The sequence below is a fragment of the Python bivittatus genome, unplaced genomic scaffold (assembly GCF_059951505.1).
Source record: "Python bivittatus isolate LINGU-HERP-01145 unplaced genomic scaffold, Pbiv_v1 ctg000060_np1212, whole genome shotgun sequence".
Classification (NCBI taxonomy): Eukaryota; Metazoa; Chordata; class Lepidosauria; order Squamata; family Pythonidae; genus Python; species Python bivittatus.
In genome coordinates, this window is record NW_028277044.1 from 15,695,917 (window position 1) to 15,721,107 (window position 25,191).

Genomic DNA, 25,191 nt, shown 5'->3' on the forward strand with positions numbered 1-25,191 from the left:
GGCCGAGGATTCCAGGGCGGATTTACACTCAAACTGGATTCTGCATGGGAAACTTGCTACTGTAAAGCAAGCCAGGCTCATCAGTGATGTATAAGCAGTCGGGTTGAGGCTGGATTAACAGTCAGAATGCTGTCATACAAACTCCTTCCTGGCTGTAACAGGAACACACATTAAAAAAAAAAGCAGCGTTGGATTCTCAGTAGTGTCTTACTGATTTTTCTGTACACTGATGCTTTATATACAATAATGATTCACTTCAAACTGGAATAGCTCTGCTCCATTTACATTTTCCTATTTGGTTTGAGTGAACGAGAAACTTGGATTCTGCTGCAGGATCTTCAGCCCAGTACATGTAATTTTTACGTTTAAAGACTGAAATGCAAGATATATAATAGCTGTTTTGATACCTAGCAAGGGGAATTTAAGAACAGTTAGATGTACCGGTGTGTGTGTGTGTTTTCCGCAAAATAAATCTTGAACAGGAAAACGGATGACCTCTGCGCTGACCTTTGCGCTACTACCAAATCAAAACAATAGTTAAGTTTTAGATTTCTCCATCGTTTTCTAATGGTGGCTTTCTCTTTCTTTCTGCTGGTAAGTAAGGAAAACGGGCGACAAAGAAACTAGCAGGTCTCATCCGGGGAGAATCGCTATTCTAATTTTCCTACTTCTATAATATTGCTAATGCCCGGGCATGTTGTTGCTTCCCACAATGCACCACCACCTCCCCTTCACTACATTTCCCACGACGCATCGCAGCCAGAGGCCAGAGAACTACAATCCCCAGAAGGCGCAGAAGCCGGGTGAGAGGCAGACGCCGGCTAGGTGGTCCGGCGCTCTGATCCCCCTGCCCCTCGTGCGTGGCGCTCGGGGGTCGCAGAGCAGCGGAGCGACGGGCGAAGGCTGGTTTGGGCAGGCGGTCTAAAGGCGCGGCGCCGTCTGCTCCGATGGAGGAGGGCTGAGGGCGGGCTGAGGGAGATCCCATTGGGCACCTGAGAGCAGGAGGAAGGGCGGGGAGGGGGCTCGGCGATGGGACGTGGCTTGGACGCTCCCAGGTGAGGCGATGTTACTCGGCCGTCGGCGGAGCTTCCGGGGCAAGGGAGGGGGCCCAGGCTGCCGACACGTCCTGACTCTCCCTCGGCAAGGTAGACGGGTGCAAATAGAGAGCCAGGTCAGGCTTGAGGGGTGAAGAAGGGTGAGGGGCACCATCAGGGTGCTTCTGTGGGAGGGAGGGGTCGGGGGGCTCCTGCTTCGTTTTAGTTGGGGCGGTGCGGGGGAGGTTAGAGGTGAAACAGGCGAAGGAATTCTTGAACGACCCTCCCTTTTTTCATCTTTGCTAGAAACTGGCAAACAGCAAGTCTGCGGCCGCCGCTTTTTTTCTCCCCTTCACATATGCCCAGGTGAGGTAAAGGAGGCTTCTTTAAGCTGGTTTCTGCTTGAACCGGAAACTACCAGGACCATGGTGATAAACTGATCCTCAGAGACAATGGAGGGATCACTACAGCAGTTTTGCTCCCATTCACCACACTTAGGAGGTTGTGGGAGAAATGCCTCCTGAGCAGCCTTCCCCATTGTGGTGTTTTTCAAGTACCTTGGTCAACAATTCTTATCTTCCTCAACTGCTGGCTGTGGGGATGGCAGGCCAATCTGTTTAAAAGGCACCAGGATGGAAAAGGCTAGTTTTAGGTCTTACACATGCTTCTGTACTGTATTGTCCTTCAAGTAAATAACATTTTCTATCTTATAGGGCCATCAATATTAAAAAGGCAAGAAGTCTATCATCTTAATGATTCTTTAAACGAGATATATACATATACACCTACTGATTCATCTCTGGCATAAACTGTTTGCTTTAACCAGTGTTCTAATGAAGATTTCACAAATGCCATTTGTAGTATAATGGATTTACTGCATCAACATCTGCAGAAGCAACTTAAGCTTAGATCCTGATTCTGTTAAGCAGATAGCTGTGCAAGCAACTATCAAAGTTAATCAGTAGCAGCTGGCATTCCATAATTTTGAAGAGGCTGCTGAGATAAGTCACAGCCCAATCTATTCTTGCTCTTTTTCTAGTGTTTGCAAGATTAGTAGTGAGGATGGTTAAGATTGTGGTCTTGCTTGAAGACAGTTCTTGTATGCTAGCATTTAAAATGTATTATGAAGAGTGTATATAAAGTATAATCGGTTATGAATTGAAGAAGAAAGCCATACCTTAGCCATCAGCTAAAAGGCTAACAAATGTGTACTCTAGAAGGACTAAACATACCTGGAATATAAACACTTACTGAAGTATAGTCACTATGGGGAACAGCATAGTAGATGGGCAGAAGGCAACATCAGCGATAATCCAGGGTAAAATTTGAAGTGCGCATTAGAAGCATCTTCAAAGCCATACTCTGAGGCATGGGCATCAGCAGAAGTGGGGGCAAGTAATGCAATCTGCTTTGTAATGCAAATTCTGCCCCTTAGTATTTGTGTGCAAAAGGGCACAGCTTGCACTGTGTCATCATCATAATGCCCATTTCACTATTTTGGCATCAGCATGGCTAGTTATAGGCACCTCTGTCAGGAGTCCACAAAGCATGTCTGTGGAGGTCTCTGTGTTTTCAATGATGTGTATAAGAAAGAGTTGTGGGGAAGATGATCTTGAATAGAAAGGTAAGAATGTCATAACCACTATCCCTGCTTTAAAACAAATCCAAGTGTTTTGATTATATACTTCCCCTCTCAGCTGTGCCACTGAACATTGCAGGAGGTAAACTGAGGCTAGAAATTTTTATTAAACGCACTGTAGAACAAGGAGATCTTGAAGGTATTGTTTCAGTGGATTGACAAATACAAAGAAGGAGACTGTTAAGGAGAAATGTGAACTGTGATAGCCAAAAGAAAACCATCTGATAAAAGTAATGAAGGCAAGAATAGGATAAGAAAAAGAAATATGAGAAACAAGTTAGTATGGAATAGTTGGATAGGATGAGAACATGATAGGAGATGGCAACAGGGAATTTAAATGCAAGAACTATACACTTTAAATTAGTCTGTGTGTGTGTGCGCATGTGTGTATTGGCCTTAAATAGACTACATTTGGGGATAGTGGGTACATTTGGGATTTTGAGAATATGCTATGCGTTGATAATATGGAATTGTAGGGCTTGCCTATTAACTTTATGACTGTGATAGTGAACATTTACCAGGAGGCAAAATGGTGAGATTGCTCCCTTCTGTACCCCACTCCCCAGCCTAAAGGTGGTCATTATCATTCCAATTCACTTATGTTTTGTTTTGCATTTCTGGCCAGGTGGGCACGCTTCTGAACAAAGCAGAGTGATCCACCATTTTTGATTTTCCAAGCAAGCCTGTCAGGCTTAGAAGCATTTTTATAAACAAATATGATACCAGAGCCTGAATAGAGAGCCAGTTTGGTCTAGTGGTTAAGGCTCCAGGCTAGAAACCAGGAGACTATGAATTCTAGTCCTGCCTTAGGCATGAAAGCCGGCTGAGTGACTTTGGGCCAGTCATTCTCTCTCAGCCCATGACATCAGGCTCAGGTGACAAGCCAGTCAGTCAGTTCCTGTCGCAACCAATGGAAAGCGGACCCTGCACCTGCAGGAAAACACTAGGAAGGGGGAAAAAATGATACTACAGCCTGGCGCTCTGCTTTGTAGCATGCCAACTTCTCATTTGATTTTTATTTCAATCAATGTTCTTTCAAAAAATGTCAGGGGAAGTGCTGGGGGGATTGCATACAGGTATTATGTTACTTACAGTACTCCTGAATTGAGGAGAGACCTAATAAAATTGCAATGACTGAGTAAGATTTGAAAACAGAATCAGGCAGAGTTTTATTCTGGAAGCCCAGCAATGGGAAATACTGTTTTAGATATCAAGGGTTACATTCCATTTGTGTAATCAGTTAATAGCCAGCATTGTGGGTAAGGCTAGAGCTAAAATTCACTCTGACTGGATCCAGAAGCAGCAACACCCTTTTTCTTTGTTTGCTTAGCTCTTATACTTTGTTTGCAAAACCACCTTTATAGATAGAAAAGACTAGAGGTTTATTAATTAAAATATTGGAAAGTGGAAGAGAAGGAAAAGGAGTATGAGAGGAATAGAAAAGGAGAAACAAGAACCCTGTGGGGTATGTGTTTGATGGCAGAAAGAAGTGCAGAGGGAACCTTTATGTAGATGATTAGATTATTTTTTGGTGAGGAACTTTATTGTACTTGGAAATATGTATAAAAAGGAGTGTTATTTTTTTAAAGAAAACTTTGGATTTTAATTATTGTACGAAGTTAACCATTTTATTTTTATTGTTTTAAAATACAGCACTGGGACTGTCAGTTATCCACATAAGAACAACCAACCATATCTAAGGGAAAGAGATTAGGATATTCTTCAGTTCAGTTCATCTTTTCAGTTTGAAAGATGTTAACTGGTGCTATATGTTGGAGCAAACACAGGCAAAGAAAGAAGATGTTTTTAATGCAAAGCAATTTAAATGTGAACAAAGAAGACCCTAACCTAGTTTATCCTTATGTTTGCCAAAGTTTGAATTAATACTTAATTCAGAGGTCCTACTGTATATTATAGAGAAACACTCATTTTTATGAAGTGCTCATACTGTATGTATATTTGAAATGCAAAAGGTTTATGATAGAAAATTTGGTATATTTTCTAAGTGGCATTCCACAGCTTGTAATAAAAACTGGACAATGAGAGTAACTGGATTTATTTCACTATGGGTACTGGCCTTACTGCTTTGCTGTCAACTAATAACCCGTGCAGAACATGAGGACATAGTGAAACATGCAATAAAGCTGCACCGTGGAAAAGGAGTTGCTGTTACTCAAAAGAAACAGTGGCTCATAGAAAACTGCAGAAAATTATCTGGACTTCTACATCAGAAGAATGTGGTTCTCAACAAACTGAAAAGTGCAATAAGAGCAGTGGAAAAGGATCCAGGATTATCATTTGAAGAGAGGACTTTTCAGGTTCATACATTCGAAATTTTTCAGAAAGAACTAAATGAAAGTGAAAACTCAGTCTTTCAAGCAATCTATGGGCTCCAAAGAGCTCTGCAAGGTGATTACAAAGATGTAGTGAACATGAAAGAAAGTAGTCGGCAGCGGTTGGAAGCCTTGAGAGAGGCTGCAATAAAGGTAAACTCTTTGAGGGCTCAAACTGTAACTTTTTACAAAGCTAAAACATGACGAAATAGCTAAACTCAAAGTGGAAGATATTACTCCCTTGTATACCCAACATTCAACATTGCATTCCTTTGAGAAAAGCTGGGTAGGGTGGAATGATTACAAATTTTTTAGTTCTACTACCTGAAAGAATTCTATTCAATTTCAGTTAGCACAACCCAACACATCCTTCATTCTGTCTTTTCTGGCTTGGCAGAGGAAGGAAGCATCTTCCCCTCACATTCATGCATCAGTCTACAGAATAATGGTTTGCTAGGCTACATGATTTGTCATAGCCTAGTTCAGTGTCTCATGGTCTAGCCTATCTCCCACAGCTGTGTTTATACAACACAATAAAAGTATACAAGCCAAGCTGAGTTGCTTTGAGGGAAGAGTAGAATACAAATATAGTACATACAGGCAGTGCTTAGAAGTAAGAATACATCGGTGTGCAAGGTTTTTTTTTCCTATTCCAAATTAGCTCTTTCTCATCTTTAAAATGATACTTTAAAAATGTAAACTGTCACTCAGTTTTATTGAAGAGCTTGTTGCCAATAATAGCTGAAGGCACAGAAAAAGCTTTGCTCAGATTTTTCAGAAGTTATTTGAGTAAAGTCACAATTCGACAAAGCATTTTGATTTTTGAGTAAGTATTCCACCTTTTAATATATTTTAACAGGAGGAAACAGAATATGTTGAACTTCTAGCAGCAGAGAAGCATCAAGCTGAAGCCCTGAAAAACATGCAGCATCAAAATAAAAGTCTTTCTATTCTTGATGAGATTCTTGAAGATGTAAGAAAAGCAGCTGATCGGCTAGAAGAGGAAATAGGAGAGCATGCCTTTGATGACAACAAGTCAGTAAGTTTATTTAGAGTCTGTCTTTGTAGCTGTTAATGAGATAATTTATATTTTCTCATAAGTTTTTTTTTCCCAAACAAAGTTGTTTGTGAAAGAAAAACTAAAAGCAATTATTCCATCCCTTGTTGGAATGTAAGTTTTAAAGACTATGGAGTGGGGAGGAATCCAAGAAGACAAAATATATTTTAGTACTAAGAGAAAACAGGCAAGTAGTACAAAGTAGCATATCTTCATTATTCTGTATAGCTGTAAAAAATTAAAGTAGCACAGTTAGATATCATAAGGATGAGAATATAAACAGTAACATAATAGATATTCAACGGTAATGTTACAGACTGGAATATGGTAAAGCAATATAAATCCCAAATATAGAGTCTGCAGTGATTGTGGTTATATATTGTTGAAAATTATTGCACCCTAAAGTGATAGATTTATATAGTTTGCATACATTAATAGTTTTGACTGATTTTCCTTTTTTAAAAATCCTCAGAAGACAATATGGCAAAGGGATTTTTAAAAAATTGAATTAATCTTCCACATTGAGCAAAAGGCTTTTGATTTTTTTTTTCTTTCTCAGAAGGCTCTTTGAATCCTCAAAAATCTGCTCAATCAGTTCTTTTGGGGGGGTGCAAGGGAAGAAAAGAGGATAAAGCCGTACAGTATTTATAAATAGAAATCTATCTGCATGACATTGAATTTTGCCTTAAATAAACAAAACATTAGAACTTTATTTCATTGGCAGGTGAGAGGAGTTAATTTTGAAGCTGTTTTAAGAGTGGAAGAGGATGAAGCAGATACAAAAAGAAATATTTCAAAAAGGGAAGTGGAAGATGATTTGGGTTTAAGTATGCTTATTGATTCACAAAACAATCAGTACATTCTTACAAAGCCCAGAGACTCAACCATTCCACGTGCTGACCATCATTTTATAAAGGTAAGTTGCTGTAAATGGAACTGAAGAAAATAATTTAAGAATCTATGATTGTCTCTATATTTCTCTTTCAAAGATACAATACTAGAAAATTCAATAAAACAGAAAAAAACTGATTCAAACATGGCAAAAATTCTTGGTGCATCAAGAATTCTTGGTTAAGAAAGATGACTGAATTCATCTCATTACTGTCTTCATTGTTGTGCACTGTTATCTTAAAAGAAACTTAATTAGGCAAAGGAGCAATAAAATATTGTCTAAGTTCATAAAATGCTGATTTCTGGCTAGATATGGTAGAAAACAAGTATTCTGAACTTATTCTGTTTCTTTGAAAATCCAGGAATATTATTTATGTAAATTGCATTCTTAGTATATATAACTGCATATAATCATAATTCTCCTGGACTCATCTTGGTCACTTGGGAGGCATCATTCAGTAAGTATCCTGGATTTGCCTATCAAATACATTTGCAATAAGATATGGATGTACACTTGATGCATTTAAATATATGCTTGAATATATTTGTAACCCAGATATATACAGTATATTTTATTATATGTAACCTAATAATATATTTATTGGGTTACATATAATAAAACAGCTTTAGATACATGAGCTTTACTGTTAAATATATTATTAATGATCCCACTGGACATGAAATTTGAAGTATAGTACTAAATTGTACAAAGAAAATTCAAGAATGCTTATGTTTGCTTTAACAAAGGCAACACTTTGATTTTTAGTCTGTAGCTGCAAACAAAATGTTTACTTTTAAAGCAGGAAAATGTACTTTAAGTTCCCTTTGATGCTGGGGTTAGTGGACAGGTCCTTGTTTTCATAGAAATTTCTGTAGATGGTAGCGCTCCTTATCCGTATCTAAGAAAACCTTCCTCTCTGATATCACCCTTTGCTGATGATCTTGTCAGTGCTCTATTAAAACGTGAACAAGATGGGATCCACTTTGCCCAGCATTCACAGAAGAGGCACAGAAAGAGCAGAAGCTACTGAGCATTTCCTTAGTCAGAGGTGGTGTCAGTCAGTCCTTGGCTGAGCCCCTTCCAAGGTGTACATCTTTCTCATTTTGGAAAAGCTATCTCCAAATGAAGCAGATTTCTTCATGCAGAATAAAAAGATAATTTGTTTTCTTTGTTGTCCTGTATGATGAATCTGGTGGCATCAGGATGGTGCTTAAATTACAATGGAATCCCTTCAGATAAGCCTTGTCGCCTGATATCATCTGACCCACTGGGTAGTAGTAGAGAGCAAAGTCCTTTCCTTAAGCCAAATCCAGGCTTCCATCTTGTTCTCCGCCCCATCCAATTATCAGTGTATAAAAATGAATGTATTTGTGGAATACATTTTCTACCGCTGGTAAGAAAATGAAATACCAAACCCAATGTAATATGCTGCTCCTTAAATGTCATTGTGCCCATCTCAAAAGTGAAATGGAATAGGCTCTCAAAGCATTATCAACAAACAATTAGACCTAGATTAACTAGATCAGTTATAGGCTATGTCCAAAGAGAACTATTAGGTCAGGTGGGCTTTGTGTATTTTAAAATTTGAAATAAGCTTTCTATTTATATTGTAATAAATCACTCAGTATGATTAAAATGAGTGGGACATTTTCATTCATTCCAAAATCATTCAGATAGCTCTTCAAATAGTAAGAAACTATATCTTATGCTGAAGGTGCTGTAGATGCTTACTTTAGAACTTTGTTCCCCAGTCTTCATGTCTTCCAGATGTGGAAACTTCGATTCCCATAATTCTATTTAATTACCTTACTGGCTGAGGAGGTCTAGGAATTGAAATCCAGCTATCTGAAAGATGTCAAGTTTGGGGAAGATGGATTTAGATCCCATTAAGATTTTTCCTGCAAAGAAACACATCCAAGATTCACTCTTTCTCCCCCATTCCAAATAAAGTCTCAGGAATGACATATCACCAGAATGTAAAAAGTATAAAGGTGAATAATGATAAAGAGTTAGTGAATTACTTTGTTCCAGGATGGGTTGCATTGATTACGCTGGATCTTTTCAGCAGTGGTGTATTTTTATTTTAATCATTAGGATATTGTGACAATAGGAATGCTGTCTCTGCCTTGTGGTTGGCTGTGTACAACAATAGGATTGCCAACAATGTTTGGATACATTATTTGTGGAGTGCTTTTGGGACCATCAGGTTTAAACAGTATAAAGGTAAGAGTATATTTGGGGGATCATATCTGTTTCTAGCGTAAGTATCAGAATGCATTTTGAAAGGTATGTTTGTAAGAAATAAGCTACTGAGGAATTTAAATAGATTCTATGTAACAATATTTGAAAATAAATTTTTCTTATATTTCAAGGAATAAATAATACTTGAATTAGATTAAATTGAATATTTGATTAATAGGTATTATTATTTGAATATTAGGAATTAGCAATATCCCCCCTAAATCGAAAAAGATATTAGCTTCAAAAATGAATATATTTTCTATTTTTTTATTCCAGGAGAAGGGTTTTTAATGAAAAAAAATATTTTAATCACGATAATTTCAGTATGTGTATAAGAACTCTATATTAACAATATATTTTATTGAATATAATTTCTTTATTTAATTCCAGGGTATGTTATTCCATTTTAAAGAGTCTGTCCTGGTAATAATTGTTTAGTTTGCATCCTTTTTCCTCCATTTCTGATAAATAAGCATTAGCAAATAAGGTGTTTGGCCATTATATAGGGTTTTTAAAATTTATTATAGAATATATCAGATGCAAAGAAATGTGGCTACTGTGATTAGATTATTTCTTTTGTAGGAATTCAGTCCAGTTGAATATTTTAAGCAACTGTTAAGACTGTAGCATACTGAGTAGACTGCTTTTCAGTCAATTGTACAGGTGGAGACACTCGGAGAATTTGGTGTCTTCTTCACACTGTTCCTGGTTGGTCTGGAATTTTCCCCTGAAAGGCTAAGAAAGGTATTGTTCCATGAAATCTGTGTACAGTAGTATTATAAATTGCTTTTAAAAATGAACGCTAACACATCTGGAAGAGCATTAGGTTCATTTCCTCTGATACCTGGTTTTTGAAATGAAGGAATTGTTTTATATTAAGTGTCATATAAGCATATAAGTCATAATCTGAAGCCTACAGTGGTATAGCTAAACAGAGTCCTTCTCAAATTAATAAGAACCTAGTGAAAGAGAAAACTTAGACAATCAAAAGGTGAAAGAAAAAGTAGGTTGAATCTAAATAGAAAAATTTGCAAACAGAAGGGTATTTTCTATATATAGCAAGGATATGAGTTAAGTGGAAGTTCCCATTGTGCAGAGATGAGAACAGATTTGAAGCAGAATGGAAAGTGATGTTGGGAGGTTTTGTTTGTTTTTTTAAAAAGAAAAACTGGCAGAATTTCTCCTCATGTAGAGTCACCTTCCTCAACTGTAAATCACTGGGAGTTTTTATGGAAGTCTGACAATGTATAAACAACCAACGAACTTTATGCCCTCCAGATCTCAGTTCTGTAGATCTCAGTTCCCCAGACTTCTTCAGGCATGTGGTCATTGCTGAGAATTCTAGAAGTTATGTCCATACATCTAGAACCCATCAAGGTTGCTCATGAGGTTTGGATTGGACTTCACAAGCTTTAATCGTAGGCTGGGTATCATTTTTCAAGAAATACCACTGGTTAATAAAAGAACACATGTTTGTGTCATTTGTATTGTTAAGTGCACCTATACGCGGAGTATATAACAGCATGGCTGTTATTCTGAAATTTCAGGATCTGAATGCTGGAGCCAAATAGTATTTTGTGATAAAGATATCATGATGATAGTAATAATTAGAACACTTGAATACTGATTATTACCAAAATGGACTGCTATATTTAATGTTATGACTAGAAGGAAAGCTTCCTTAACATTGTAGCCTTATTTTTGGGGGGGAATAATAGATTTCTTTGTACCTTTGCATTAGCTTAAACATCTTCTTTGAGTTTCCACTGATACACAGATACACATATCTTGTATCATATTGAAGGGACAAAATATGTGTTGGATTTCATGCTGTTCAGTATTTTTAATGTCTACAAATATTGGCAACAAAAATAATTTTGAATGTCAAAAGAATTCTTGGCATCTTAAATAGTTGCCCATTTTTTATCTCATTAAGTTTTACTATTCAGTTGAAAGTAATATTGAAAAATGCTGAAACTCCATTCTATGTTACAATTATTCTCAAAGGTGTGGAAGATATCTTTGCAAGGACCTTGTTACATGACACTCCTGATGATTGCATTTGGCTTACTTTGGGGGCATTTGCTACAAATCAGAGCAACTCAGAGTGTTTTCATTGCTACTTGTTTATCATTATCAAGCACACCATTGGTATCTAGATTCCTTGCAGGGAGTGCTCGTGGAGATAAAGAAGGTAAGTGCAGTGCAGCTTTTGTATTAGCATACCTTGATGTAAACATAGGCACATATAAGAATGAAAAGAAGGGATGTAAATAGTATTTTTGAATTTTTTATTGCTGTATAAAAATGCCTTTTAATTGGCAGTTAACACTTAAGTGTTATGACAATTTTGAACATGGATGCTTTTAGTTATTTCAGTCACATATACTTCTCTAATCCAGTTTATCAGCTGATCACAGTTTATGTGAACAACACTTTGTTTTGATGGTTGGTGATGTCCAGTGTTTACCTTGCTCTGAATTATTGAGATCAGTAACCCTGGATTTTCAAGTAATAGCATGAGTTAATATGTATTACCTATATATGGTAGGAATATTTCTTGATGCTGCCGTTTGTACTAAAAATGTCACCATGTGTGGAATTCAAGCATTAAATTCTCAAGAAGTAGTGGGTTTCAGGCTTGATAATTTTGCAAATATATGATGTAAGTAGTCTTCATAAACTCAAGCTAATATAACAATCCATATAGTTTATATTTAATGATTCTTTGCTTTTCCTCTGGTATTGGCAAAAGGTTAAACTAATAATAAAACTAAATTGTAGGTCATAGATATGACTAAAGAAGGATTTTTCCCCTCTTCTGTAGTACTAAAACCTGGAATCATTCAGTTAAGGTGAATAATGAAAGATCTGATCCAATACAATCCTTATATTCACTGATTTTCTTCAAATGACTATACTTTATGTATTTTCCATGGGAAGAAATTGGAAACAGCTATACAGGTAGTCCTCGATTTACAACCATTCATTTAACAACCGTTTGAAGTTACAGTGACGCTGAAAAAAGTGACTTACGACCGGTCCTCACACTTATGACTGTTGCAGCATCCCTGTGGTCACGTGATCAAAATTCAGGTGCTTGTCAGCTGGCATGTATTTACGATGGTTGCAGCATCCTGGAGTCACGTGATTGCCATTTGCAACCTTCTGAGGGGGCTTCCCACAAGCAAAACTAATGGGGAAACCGGATTCACTTAACAACCGCAGCAAAAAAGTTGTAAAATTGGGTGTGACTCACTTAACGACTGCATCACTTAGCAATAGAAGTTCCAGTCCCAATTTTGGTTGTAAGTCAAGGACTGCCTGTCCTGAAGTAGTTCTATAGTCACCATCTATGTCTCTCATATCTGTGGTCAAGAATTTACCTCAATTTACTTTCAGAAGACTCAAGATCCTCCTATCCATCAGAGTATCTATTTTCATATATTTTGCAAAATTACATATAAGGCTTTTGCTTGGCACAGGAACCCCATGAAAGATTAGTTAGGTAGCATGAAAGAAGATACCTATCCTTTCTGCAGTGGCCAGCAGGCAACTTCCTTGCACTTTCACTTCCTGCACTGCTAGCATAAATGGTGGCAGAAAAGTAAGAGATGTTTTCTTTCCCTTTCTGTAGGAAAAGGGAAGACAAATCTTAAGGTGTGGCAGTGAAAAGAAAGGACTCACTCCTTATTTGTCATGGGTTTCTATCTTTGTTCTCACTTTATTCATCAGATGTCTTTGAGAAACTGTAGAAAAATATACAGCCTAGAATACTTGTAGGAAGCATTAACAGATTGCAGCATATAAAATAGCATAGAAATAGGACTCCACATGAATATCTGGGGAATGGAAGCAGGCATCTCCTTTTATAATATTTCTGCATCCTGAAAGGGACATATGTACCAGCATTTTAAATAAATAAAGTAAAAGGGGCTTTTAAATATGTACAGTATTTTTAAACTCAGCTTGCTTTGGGGGCAAGGAAGTAAAACGTCCTTGACTGATTGACTGACTGACTGACTGACTGACTGACTGACTGACTGACTGACTGATTGATTGATTGATTTTTGGATTCTGAAAGTCACATATACTAGATACAGACATATACACATGTTTGGTTAAATTTTGAAAGTAGAAAATTCTCATTAGTGAAATGTTAAGTTTCATATTAAATGTTTCTTGCCTAACAGGTGATATTGATTACAGTAGTGTTCTGCTTGCAATGTTGGTGATGCAGGATGTACAGCTCGGTTTGTTCATAGCTGTCATGCCAACTTTTATTCAAGCTGGATTTGGCACACATTCCAGGTAATGAAGCTAATCTGTTACTTTGTTCATTACAAAGTACAGGGAGGCCCAGGGAAGGAGGGCTTGGGTGCATGCGTGCAAGTGCAGGGGGGTCCAGGGATGGAGGGCACGTCGCGGTGCACAGGAAGGCAGGGGTGAACTTACTAGAGCGACTTGCAACCCTCCCTGCCAGCTTCCCCACTGACTTTGCTTGTGGGAGGCCAGCAGGGAAGGACACAAATGGTGATCATGTGACCATGGGATGCTGCAACCATCGTAAGTATGAGCTGGTTGCCAAGCGCCCAAATTGCAATCACGTGACTGCAGGGGCACTGCAACAGCTGGAACTTCAAAGATTGGTTGTAAGTATCCCTTGTTCAGCACCATCGCAACTTCAAACAATCGATGAAAATTATTTTATTTATTATTATAAATAAAAATTATTTATGAAAACATAAAGACTTGGACATCACCAAATGCGTAACATCAGAATCAAATGGACTATAGAATAGGAAACAAACAAATAGTGCAATCCAGTCTGCTAGGACAGGTGTAGATTGTGAAACAGACAGTGTCTTATTCGTGTCTCATATAAGGGTTAAACTTAGAAAATTAAAGAGAGGAGGTATTCCAGCAAGATATGATTAACAGGGCATACTATCTTGTAAACAGGCAAGTTTCAGAAAAGTCAAAAGATCACAAGATCAGTTAGCTATCCTTGCACATTCTACCCATTCCACACCAAGACCTTGCTGAAGTCAATAAAGCAAAAGTAGTCCTCTCTCCATTCTCCATCTTATTTTTGCTTTATTGACTTCAGCAAGGTCTCGGTGTGGAATGGGTAGAAAGTGCAAGGATAACGGGTATGTCAGAACACCTAATCTTGATTTCTAGACTCAGATATTCAAGAGACCATTATGTAAACAAGCAGCTGTAAACATCCCCATTATCAATGAAGAAGCCTTCCTCCTCACCAGTTCATTAGACGGCTGTCATAAACAGAATAAAAAAGTCTGTCCCCTAATGTTCACAGGGATATATTGGTTCTAAATTGGAAATAGTTCAGTTGCTAAAGTTCTTGTAATCCCATCCATGTCAATAAATCTTGCTAAAATGAACTCTGAGAATTGCACTTGAAAAAGAATCACTTGGTTTAGGCAGCTGCCAAGACCCTGACAGAAGAGACAGCAACAGTAAGATTTGAAATTGAAAAAAAAATGGTTCAGAATGGGGAAGAGAGTGAGAGAAGAATGCATATTATCTCCATATTGTTTACCTCAGTGTTTCTCAACCTTGGCCACTTTAAGACGTGTGGACTTCAACTCCCAGAATTCCCCAGCCAGCCATGGTGGCTGGGGAATTCTGGGAGTTGAAGTCCACACGTCTTAAAGCAGCCAAGGTTGAGAAACACTGGTTTACCTTAATCAGTGGATGTATAAGAATGACAGGAGTGGAACAGATGGCACTTAAAACAAAACAGAAAGGCAAAATGCTAACAAGTTGAAAGATGCAGACAATATAATTTTATTAGCTGAAACTGAACTTAGAGGAGCTCATTATGAAAGTGAAAAATCTGGCTTAGTATTAAATGTTAAAAAGATAATGTCAATCCACATGCTTAGTGAATTTAATGCGGACTTTGAAAAAGTGAAGTTAGTACTCTTGTTTTCTTGGCCTCAAGAGGCAATGAAGAGGGATAGCGTGGAGAAGTAAAGAGGAGACTGCCTTCTTCCCTAAGGAGAATGGCAAACTTAGACAGAAATGATCAGGATATTTCAGTGACAACAAAGATCAGACTACTTTGCACAGCTTCATGTTGCACCTTTGCACAGTTTTGTGTTGTGCGCCAGTTGCACCCATTCCCGGATTGGGAAGCTCTGCTCATGGTCACTCATGCCCTGGTCACCACCTGGGTGCACTATTGTAACGCGCAGTACATGAGGCTGCCCTTGAAGAGTATCCAGAAGCTTCAGCTGGTGCAGAATGTGGTAGCACGGGCAGTTATGTGTATCCCTAGAATGGCACATGTTACACCTCTGCTCTCCAAGCTGATTGCCAGTTTGCTTCCTGGTCCATGGTGCTGGTTTCTGGTTTCATGGTGCTGGTTTTGACCTTTAAAGCCCTTCATGGCATGGGTCCAGGTTGTTTGAGGAACCATCTCTTCCTGATTACATCTGTCCATCCCATCAGATCCGGCAGAAGAGGTATGTTATGGGTCCCGCCTACTAAGGAGTTACATCTGGCGGGACCCAGGAGACCAGCCTTTTCTGCCATGGCACCTGCCCTGTGGAACATCATCCCCCTCAGGTGAGATTGGCCTCAGGGGGATGATGAAGAGTCACGTTCTGTGAGATGGACAGCCATATAAGTATGACTGATAAGTAAATAAATAAAGTAAGGCCTCTTGACTGATAATATTCAGCTGTGAAAACTGGATATTGAGAAAGAGTGAGAGAAATATAGACAGATGATGGAACTGGAGACAGCTACTGTGAATCCCGTGGACTTCAGAAAGAACCAATCACTCAGTACTGGACCAAATACAGATCCTTTGAGGAGATCATCAGCAAGCAGACACTCATAACATTTGGGCATGTGATAGAATTGTAGAATTAGAAGGGATCTCAGAGATTATTTTGTCTATTCTCCTACTCAATGCAGGATCCACTAGAGCTTGTCTGGCAGATGATGATCCTGCCTCTGCTTGAAGATCTCTAATGAAGTCATGGGACAGAATGTTTCTGTAACAGTCTGTTCCACTGGCTAATGGCCTATACAGTCAAAAAGTTCCTCCTGATGTCTAGTCTGAATGTCCTTCTTTGCAATTTTAAGACATTGGTTCTGGTCCTGCCTTCTGAAGCAATATGGAATAAGTCTATTTGTTCTTCTTTATGACAACAGATATTTGAAGATTGCTATCACAATCCCTGTATGTTTTCTGTAGGCGAAACATATCTAGATCCTTTTGCAGTATAGTACTCCAAATCAAGTCTGACAAGGACAGAATATAGTGGAACAATATTTTCCCAAACCTGGAGTTTATGCTTCGGTAAATGAATCCCAAGATAGTATTTGCCTTTTTAGCAACTGCATCTCTCTACTGGCTCTAGTTTGTAGTCACAAGGAGACCCGGATTCTTTGTACATATACTACTGCCAACCCAGGTCTTCCCAATGCTATACTTGTGCCTTACATATTTCTCCCATTCAGATGCAGAACTTTTACATTTCTCTCTGTTAAAATTCCATCCTATTCATTTCAGTCCATTGCTCCACTCTGTCAAGATCTTTTTTGAATCTTCTGTCTTTCATTTAAAGTATTAGGTACCCCTCTGAGATTTGTGTCATCTGCATAAAAATGTTGAACAGCACAGGACCCAGGATAGAGCCCTGTGGCATGTACTTAGTATTTCCCTCCAAGCTGAAGTGGAGCCCTTAATGAGAACTTTTGGGTATGGTCAACTATATTTGTCAACGTTAAGAGAAGTAGAAGGGAAGACAATAGTTGAGATAGATACATGTATCAACAGGATTACAGGACTGTCTCTGGAAAAGCTACAGGTTATTCCTGGAGACAGGAAGTTAGTAAGTATTTACATATGCAATTATTAAATGTCAAGCCCAACTTAGTGGCACTTATACATTCTTTGATAAAAGTACAAAATAAAACAGTTACATATTAAACACTCCTCCGAAATAAATGTTTTTCTTTTAGAGTAAAATTATAAAAAATATAATTTTTGATAATATATTTATAATAAGAAATAAATTGAATAGTTTAGGAACATGAGGTTAATACTGATTTTTTTTTCTTTTTCTAGCATTATCAAAGAAATACTAAGAATATTGATGCTGATTGGACAAATCCTCTTTTCCCTGGCTGCTGTCCTGCTTATATGTCTTGTTTTAAAGACTTACCTGATAGGACCCTTCTACCGCAAGTTGCATATGGAAAGCAAAGGAAATAAAGAAATTCTAGTTCTAGGAATATCTGCTTTTATGTTTCTTATGTTAATGGTAATTTTTACAAATATTTACATTTTTTGATATGCTCCTGATATAATAATTTATTACATTTGAAAACTTAAATAATTGTAGGTGAAAATGTAGCTTTCAGTGGTAGAAGCTAGATCTATAGGTTGACAAAATCTGTTGATAACCATTTGGCATCTAATAATTTCCAGTTTGATTATGTTAATACATCGTCTTACATATTTGTAAATAAATGCCAATTCTTACAAATTGGATCTGCTAATCAGACAATTGCCCATAAAGATGGCAATACCTACCTGATCTTGAAAAGCAAGGGCTGAACCTGGTTAGTATTTAGATGGGAAACCACCAGAAAATAACAAGGCTGCAGGGTAGACTGAAAAGTCAAAACATTCTAGAAGACCATGGCAAACAACTTTCTAACACCACCAATAAAATTATATGGACATGTCTGTGAAGTTACCAGGAGTTAAGCTTGCCTAGGAGGACACCTTACCTTTTTAATGAGACAATTAACTATTTATGAATTTGCCGGAGCATTTGACCAGCCCTACCTCCCCGATGTGTGCCCACTGTTTAACATTTGTATAGTTAGCTAATAGAATGATCAGATCTCCAGCTATACAGTTGGCATGTCCACTCATATAACTGGCTTGGCATTTAGCAAGCTTGACATTTATTTATATCCTAACATCTAAGTTTACATCAAAATAATCTCTGGTGAAGTCAGTATACTTTAGTGAAGAACAACATCTACAAGTAAAGTTGCAATATTTATTTAGATTAATGAAACCTGAAACCCATGTATGCATAGTGTGTCCTCTCCCTCCTTCCTTGATTTCACTGTTGGCTATGAAGAGAGGGGCTTGAAGAAATAGCAAATCATAGGGCTTAATAATCCAATTATGATATAGTCATATGGAAAATGAAGCAGTTGTAATCACAATGGTAATATATCACTTCCAGGATCAGAGACAGTAAACCCTGAATAGCAGTTGAAGAGGAAAAACAGCCAGAGAGGATACTATATCCCTATGCTCTTTGCAGGAATTCCCTATCTGACCTGTCACTTTAGGAAGTGGATATTACACCCTGAACTTAAACTGAAGGTTAGGACTCTGAGTCCATAAGGTTTTGCATGACTCATTGTCATGTATTGAAATTATATTTCCCATAGATTTACAATCATGTAATTATGTATAGAATGTGCATTCCAATCATATAATCATCTATTGGGTTATGTGCAACATTTTCCTTGTTACATATAACCCCTTGAGGATTATATGATTGGAAGTGTACATTAAATGCACATTGTCTCTGTGAAAATAAATTAACATTCAGATTAGTCTTATGTATTTCCATCTTCCTAACAGATCACAGAGTTATTGGATGTTTCAATGGAATTGGGATGTTTCTTGGCAGGAGCGCTTATTTCTTCTCAGGGTCACATGGTTACTGAGGAGGTCATATCCTGTATTGAACCAATACGTGACTTTCTTGCTATCATATTCTTTGCATCTATAGGTAATTTATTACAGAATCATATATAAATGAAATTTAATTTTAACATGTTTTATAAGCATGGGGAACATAATACAAAGTTTCTAAATCTAGGAAAATTTCTGATGTGCTTCTGGAATTAGAAATGGCTCAGGTGGAGGAGACATGATGACAGAAACTGATAATAAAAGTATATGGACTACTTATTGCAATATTCAGTTTCCAAAGTGTTTTTTGAAACAAGTTTTCTTTTAAATGTAAACAATGGACTTAGAGGGTAAACGGTACCAGTCTCCACTACATCTGTGCTCTTTTCTGTCTTCTTCAGACACCTGTTGGAACCATGTTGATACCTTCCTGATATTTTCTAAATTATACTTTAAACAATTATCCAAACTAAACAATATTAAAACAGAAAACGACTTAAAACCAGGCAGTCAGAAATGTGATTATCAGCTAGCTAGGACAATCTTGCCAAAAAAGCTCCAGCAGAAAAAAAAAATCAGTAACAGACAGTAATTATGAACATGCCCTACAAGGATTAGAGATAAGGGCATTTTCAGAAAATTTTTCCTCCACAATGTCATACCTCAGACATCAGTATACAAATATTGATTGCTGCTTTGATTTTTAATACATTGGCTTTCAAAATTTTGGAATTTGAAGATCATATTTTTTTATTTCAGACTTGGAAAAAATGCCTGATCAAACTTTCAGGAAAAGTAATGAGAAGTATTCCTTTTATTTTTCTTTTGCAGGTCTTCATGTATTTCCCACGTTTGTAATATATGAACTCACAGTCTTGCTGTTTCTTACACTGTCAGTGGTAATAATGAAGGTATTTATATTTTCTAATAATGACTGGATGTTAAATGTAGATTTATACTGTGTATGATGATTTAATAACTGCTTCCCCCCAAAAAATCATGCCATACATATTAAGTGTAGTAGACAACTGGCATGAATAGCCAAACTTACTAGTATATACAAGTCTCCTGTGGATGTCTTTTCAGAAATCCTTGAAAAAAATGGGGGGCTGGGGTGTTACTTATACAGTTTAATAGATTCTGTTTTTCACTTATGCTAAGTTAATTTGACATTATTAAAGTATCAGTTGTGGGCACCACTAATGCTTTTTCCAAGACACCAACGTCCAGGATTGTGTTTTATCTCATTTAGTAGGTGCTGAATGCCTGGCATCAGCTACAAGATAGATGTAATGAGTGCATTGTTTTGCTCTTTCTTTCTCTAGCATGTCTCAATACAGTCAAAAGTATGAGATTATTGAGAGTTGTAACACATAAGCAGATTGGCTGTTTTTTTAATTTTATGGGTATTTGAGTAATTTTTTGGCCAGCCCTTTTTTTTTTAGCTGTAAACGCATAGCTTAAATCCCTTGTCTCTTGAAGCTGGTAACTAATGGTTCCATCCATATGTTTTGCAAGTAGCATTAAAAAAAAATGTCCCTAGAGTCTGAGATGTCAATAGGGAAACTTGATTTGTGCAGGCTAAACTTCAGGAAGCTGTGTCTGTCTGATTTTAATCCATTTTACCATCCCACTACTGTAGTTCCATGTATCACATTCCAGGACTTTGTTCAAGGTTGGTCTCTCTCTCCCCCTCCCTCCCTCCTTCCTTCCATCCGGAGATAGGAAGCTACAGCAGGGAGGAAAGGGCAGAGAAGCCTTATTGTAGGAGCAGGCAGATACAACTGCAGACATTAAAAATATACTGATTCTACAAAAGACATTGGAGGGGGGGGTGTCAAGGTGGTATTTGTGGCAATACAATCAAATCAGTACCTCTTTTTGATATGTGTCAACACACGTAAAAAAGGAATGGGGCTTGGATCATCAGTTACAGACACCTTGACTTTTTTTAACCCTCCCCCCAGGATGTCCCTGGAATTATGTCTATCTTGAATTATGTTCTATCATTGAACTCTTCAGATCACTTTCCACTGAATTCCATTTTTTTTTAAAGATAAGTTTGTTTGTTCCACTGTTTTTCTAAAAACAGTCTCTCTCAAAGTTTTTCCTGGCAGTACTTGTCCTTTCTATGATTCTTCCAAAGAACAGCCAGTATATCAAATGGATTGTATCAGCAGGCTTGGCTCAAGTCAGTGAGTTTTCCTTTGTCCTGGGAAGTAGAGCACGCAGAGCGGGTATAATTTCTCGAGAGGTAAGCTATGATGGGTAGTTTCTTTCACATTTTGAAGGATGTAATAAAATTCTATACTAAAATGCTAGACTAGACATTATATACAGTTTTGTGTAGTTTCTTCTGTCACTTTATTTTCCTTTAAGGAACAGAAGCGACAGAGAAAGGACAGTTGCTTAACCCTTTTTCTTTGAACCGGTTTCCACTAAAAATATCCTCCGCAAAAGATTGGATCCAAAAAAATGGGAAGAAATGTATCATAAAAGCTCCTTGTGGGAAGGGAAAGTCTTAAGTAAGCTTATACTCCCCTCATGGCAGTTTGCAACTTCTCAGGGCAGTGTCTGATTTTTCTACAAAAGTTTAACCTTTCAAATTTATTTGTTTCCCTTGTCACATATATGTTCAGTATTCTCAAAGCTAGCACACATCAGCTTCCAACTTTTTCTTTTAATACTGAGCAGTGTATTGAGAAATAATAAAACTGTCAGCAAAGTATTAGAAGCAGACTTTAATTTCTATAAATAAAAATCTTGCAGTTGGGGAAAGTGGTGGTGGGGGATTGCACTTCCATAGATGGGGAGGCACTGAGCAATTTTTATCTTCCCACTACATTCCATGGACCTCTATTAACATTGTTCCAGAGGGTGTAAGGTATTCAGGGGGAATACGTGAAAGCTGCCTCTATCTTTTCCACTGGCATGAGCCAATAAAAAGGAGCAAAAATCATGTGTGGTTTCTTAGTGTGGCTTAGTTTTCATTGTCTTATTCCAAGCTCTGTGACAGGAACGTCATCTTTAATATTCTTAAGTGTCAGATGGTGATACATCAATGCCTGCTTATGTATCATAACATAGCAGGCTTTGGGTGTTACTCTGCATAGAGCAGGCATCAGTTGTGCAATATAGATTAGTAGATATGGTAGGGGCAGGCGGGTTGAATGCTGTTCCTTAGCTATTCTCATGACATAGCATCAACAGCTACTTAAACTATCTGGGATTGGAATCTTAAAGCCTTAAAACCATGAATGCTGGTAAGATAGGACTACTGACATTTTAAGGATCTGAAGTCTATAAGCAGGCTGGAAAATTAAGTGATATGAATACACCCTGAAAGCTAATATCTAAGTAGTGGAGCAGTTCTGGAGTCTTTGAATAAAAATGGAGAACATTATTGGGCTAACAGCAGATTAAGATCGTCTGGTCCAGTAGACCATATGTGCCTGAGTAAATGGGGGCAAAGAGTGTTGTACTCAGTATAACTGTGGGGAGGCTAGGAAAGGAATGGGACAGAGATCAGTCCATTCAAATAATAGAAATGTAATATAGAAAACAGCAGTTTCTCATTGTGTCCCTCTCCCCTGTCAGCAAGTCAGGATGCATGCTGACTTCTCCTTCTATCTTGTGGTGGTTAGTCATTGCCAGGTCAGCCCAGAATAAGAAATACTCATTCATAATTTGATCCTGGATAAAGAGCTGACATGATTTGCATCACTGAGATCTTGCTGGGAGGGTGTGGGCAGGTGCTTTGTGCAGCATCAGACAAGCTAAGAGGAGGGAGATGTTATAGTAATCTATTGGAATTCTATCTGTCTCATGTGGAAACCAGTTCTTCTGGGAACTACTGGGACAGTTTGTATCTGGGGATAACAGAAATAGAACAGGGATCTTGTTGGCATGACATTCACCTTGTCCTCCAAAGTATTCCTTGACTAAGTTGGCAGAACTTGTGATCCAATATTTCTTATACATATAAAGACATTTATGTCTTGTTGGGTCATTTCTAAATAAAAGCATTTCAAGTGTGGTGAAACCTCATCTTACCAGACTAATTGGGGCAGATTTGTGTTTGCGCCTTCAAGTCAGTTTTTGACTCCTGGCGACTGCCTGTACTAGTCCCTGCAGTTTTCTTGGCAAAGTTTTTTGGAAGTGGTTTGCTACTGCCTCCTTCCTAAGGCTGAGGGAGAGTGACTGGCCCAAGGTCACTCATCTGGTGGGACTAGAACTCACAGTCTCCTGGTTTCTAGCTTGGTGCCTTAACCACTACACCAATCTGGCTCTCATTGGGGCAGGGGCTGTTCATTATTCACAAATGTCCATTAAATATGAAAGTGTGTAATTGCAGCAATTTGCATCATGTGATGACATCATGATGCAAATGTCATTTGTGTCAATTTACAACATATATGACTCAAATGACGCCATTTGCATTATTAAGCAAATGTCATGTTGCTATCAAAATTTGGTCTGTTGCATGTGAAATCTATTTACTAAGGTCTCCTAAATGTAGATTATACTATACACAGGTGACATTTGACATTTGTTATAGAATGGATAACATTACAGTCAATGGCACTTGTTTTGGAGCTACATCTTTATGATTTGATTATGTTTTTATTTTCAAAACAACCCTTTCTATCATTTGATTCTATATAAAAATTATACTAAAGGGGAAGGATGGTTTGGTGTTCGTGTTCATTTAGCATTTTTGTACATGACTTCCATTAGAGAAATTAAAGCCATGCATTTAAAATACCCCAAAACATGCCAAAGCCTAAATGGTGATAGTTTTCAAAATATAGCTTATGTTTATTGTAAGTGGAGATCATAATTATGGTAAAAAAAAATCACTTTGCATGCAAATATTAGCAAGGCTGGGGGGAAAAAATTCCAAGACAGTGAAAAGCAACTGTCAGTCAAAGTAAAAAAATACAGGGACTAGCAATGATTTATTTTGAAAGACAGACTCATTGTTTTTAATTTCAGAGTAAGAATACTATGATATCAGTGCAATAGGATAGTAAAATATGCATATTAGAATTGTAACAGATAGTTTAAATGTCAAAATCAGCTATAGACCCTCTGACTCACATGTAAGTATTCAAGCTGAACAGGTTATCCAGCTGTAGCACAAAAAATGTTATTTTTAGCAATGTCAGTTATGTTAAGCTTAAGCACTTATTATGTGCTCCTGACTTTTAAGTAAAAATGTAGATAACATTTTATTTGCCAATTTCTAGGTCTACCTTCTTATATTGAGTGTGACTACTCTAAGTCTATTGCTTGCACCAGCACTATGGAGAGCTGCAATTATGAAATGCGTACCAAGACCTGAAAGACGATTATGTTCCTGAAAATCTTTTGTTTACATGCTTTAGTGAAGGAAGCCTCTCTACATAATACATTTCATATGTTATGTTATTTAGCTTACTATAAGCCTTACACTGGTTTCAGTTAATGAAACAAAAATGTAACATTTTTCATAATACATTCTGATTTTTAGAGTACTGAATATCTGTTAGATTTTTCCAAAATTTGGTTTATTTTTTAAAAAGTCCATGAATCCAGTAATTAATGTGCCTTTTTAAGGATTATTTTCCAGTCCATGCAGCAAATGAACAATTATAGTGCCTGTGGTACTGTTAAAAAACAACCACCCAATTAGTATCTGGTCAAACATTGGTCACAAAAGTTTTTTTTCAAAGCAATATAATTTTTACATTCAAATATAGGATTTAAAACTGCTCTGAGAACTGAAAGTTATGTTCCTGAGAATAATATCTCACCTCATTGCTTTTAAAATCAATTATCTGTAATAATTATTTACCTTTATCACGATTTGGGGTCTGAACATATGATTAATAGTGATCAGAATAACTTCTAGTATGATGACCAAGGTCTTTTTGTACTGATGTTAACTCTTAATTAAAAGTATTCTTGGAGGATACTTAAGTTTGTAATTTCATTTATTGGATATATAGCAGAATTAGAATTTGCTGTCATGTTGAACCAGCCTTTGAATCTAATAAATGATTCACTACTACACATTTTCTTAAAATGAAAAAAATCCTTAAATTATATTGCTCCTTATAATACTGTAGGGTTACTGGAAATGAATGCACTGGTTATTCTCTCAACCTCAGCTACATTTTTAAAAACTGGCAACCTAAGTAAGAATTGGTAATTCTGCACATTCTTCACTGTAAGGGTTTGTTATTTATTAAAACTAAAAATCTAGATTCAATATAGATTTTTTAAAATTACAGAAAATATACTG

The 25,191-nt window shown here is 37.3% G+C and overlaps 1 protein-coding gene across 8 annotated transcripts; it reads left to right on the top strand.

Moving 5' to 3' along the window:
* The first annotated feature begins 714 nt into the window (after positions 1-714).
* Positions 715-24,332, top strand: SLC9D1 (solute carrier family 9 member D1). Of its 8 annotated transcripts, none has more exons than XM_025163223.2 (14): positions 717-803; positions 1,341-1,400; positions 4,327-5,159; positions 5,866-6,045; positions 6,788-6,979; positions 9,050-9,178; positions 9,848-9,940; positions 11,204-11,390; positions 13,390-13,507; positions 17,307-17,502; positions 18,852-19,002; positions 19,737-19,816; positions 21,010-21,159; positions 24,155-24,332. In XM_025163223.2, the coding sequence occupies exons 3-14, from the start codon at positions 4,638-4,640 to the stop codon at positions 24,266-24,268; spliced, it is 2,112 nt and encodes a 703-aa protein (XP_025018991.1). In that variant the 5' UTR covers positions 717-803; positions 1,341-1,400; positions 4,327-4,637; the 3' UTR covers positions 24,269-24,332. The 8 variants fall into 8 exon arrangements, with proteins under 8 accessions (XP_015747044.1, XP_025018991.1, XP_025018990.1 ...); XM_025163222.2 differs by lacking the exon at positions 717-803 and adding an exon at positions 825-1,145; XM_088136540.1 differs by lacking the exon at positions 717-803 and adding an exon at positions 825-1,055.
* The last annotated feature ends 859 nt before the right edge of the window (positions 24,333-25,191 follow it).

Coding starts and splice junctions, on each gene's coding strand:
- SLC9D1 (XM_015891558.3), top strand. CDS start 4,638: ATGCAAAAGGTTTATGATAGAAAATTTGGTATATTTTCTAAGTGGCAT. Junction 6,980..9,049: donor CTGACCATCATTTTATAAAG/GTAAGTTGCTGT, acceptor TTTAATCATTAG/GATATTGTGACAATAGGAAT. Junction 13,508..17,306: donor GGATTTGGCACACATTCCAG/GTAATGAAGCTA, acceptor TTCTTTTTCTAG/CATTATCAAAGAAATACTAA.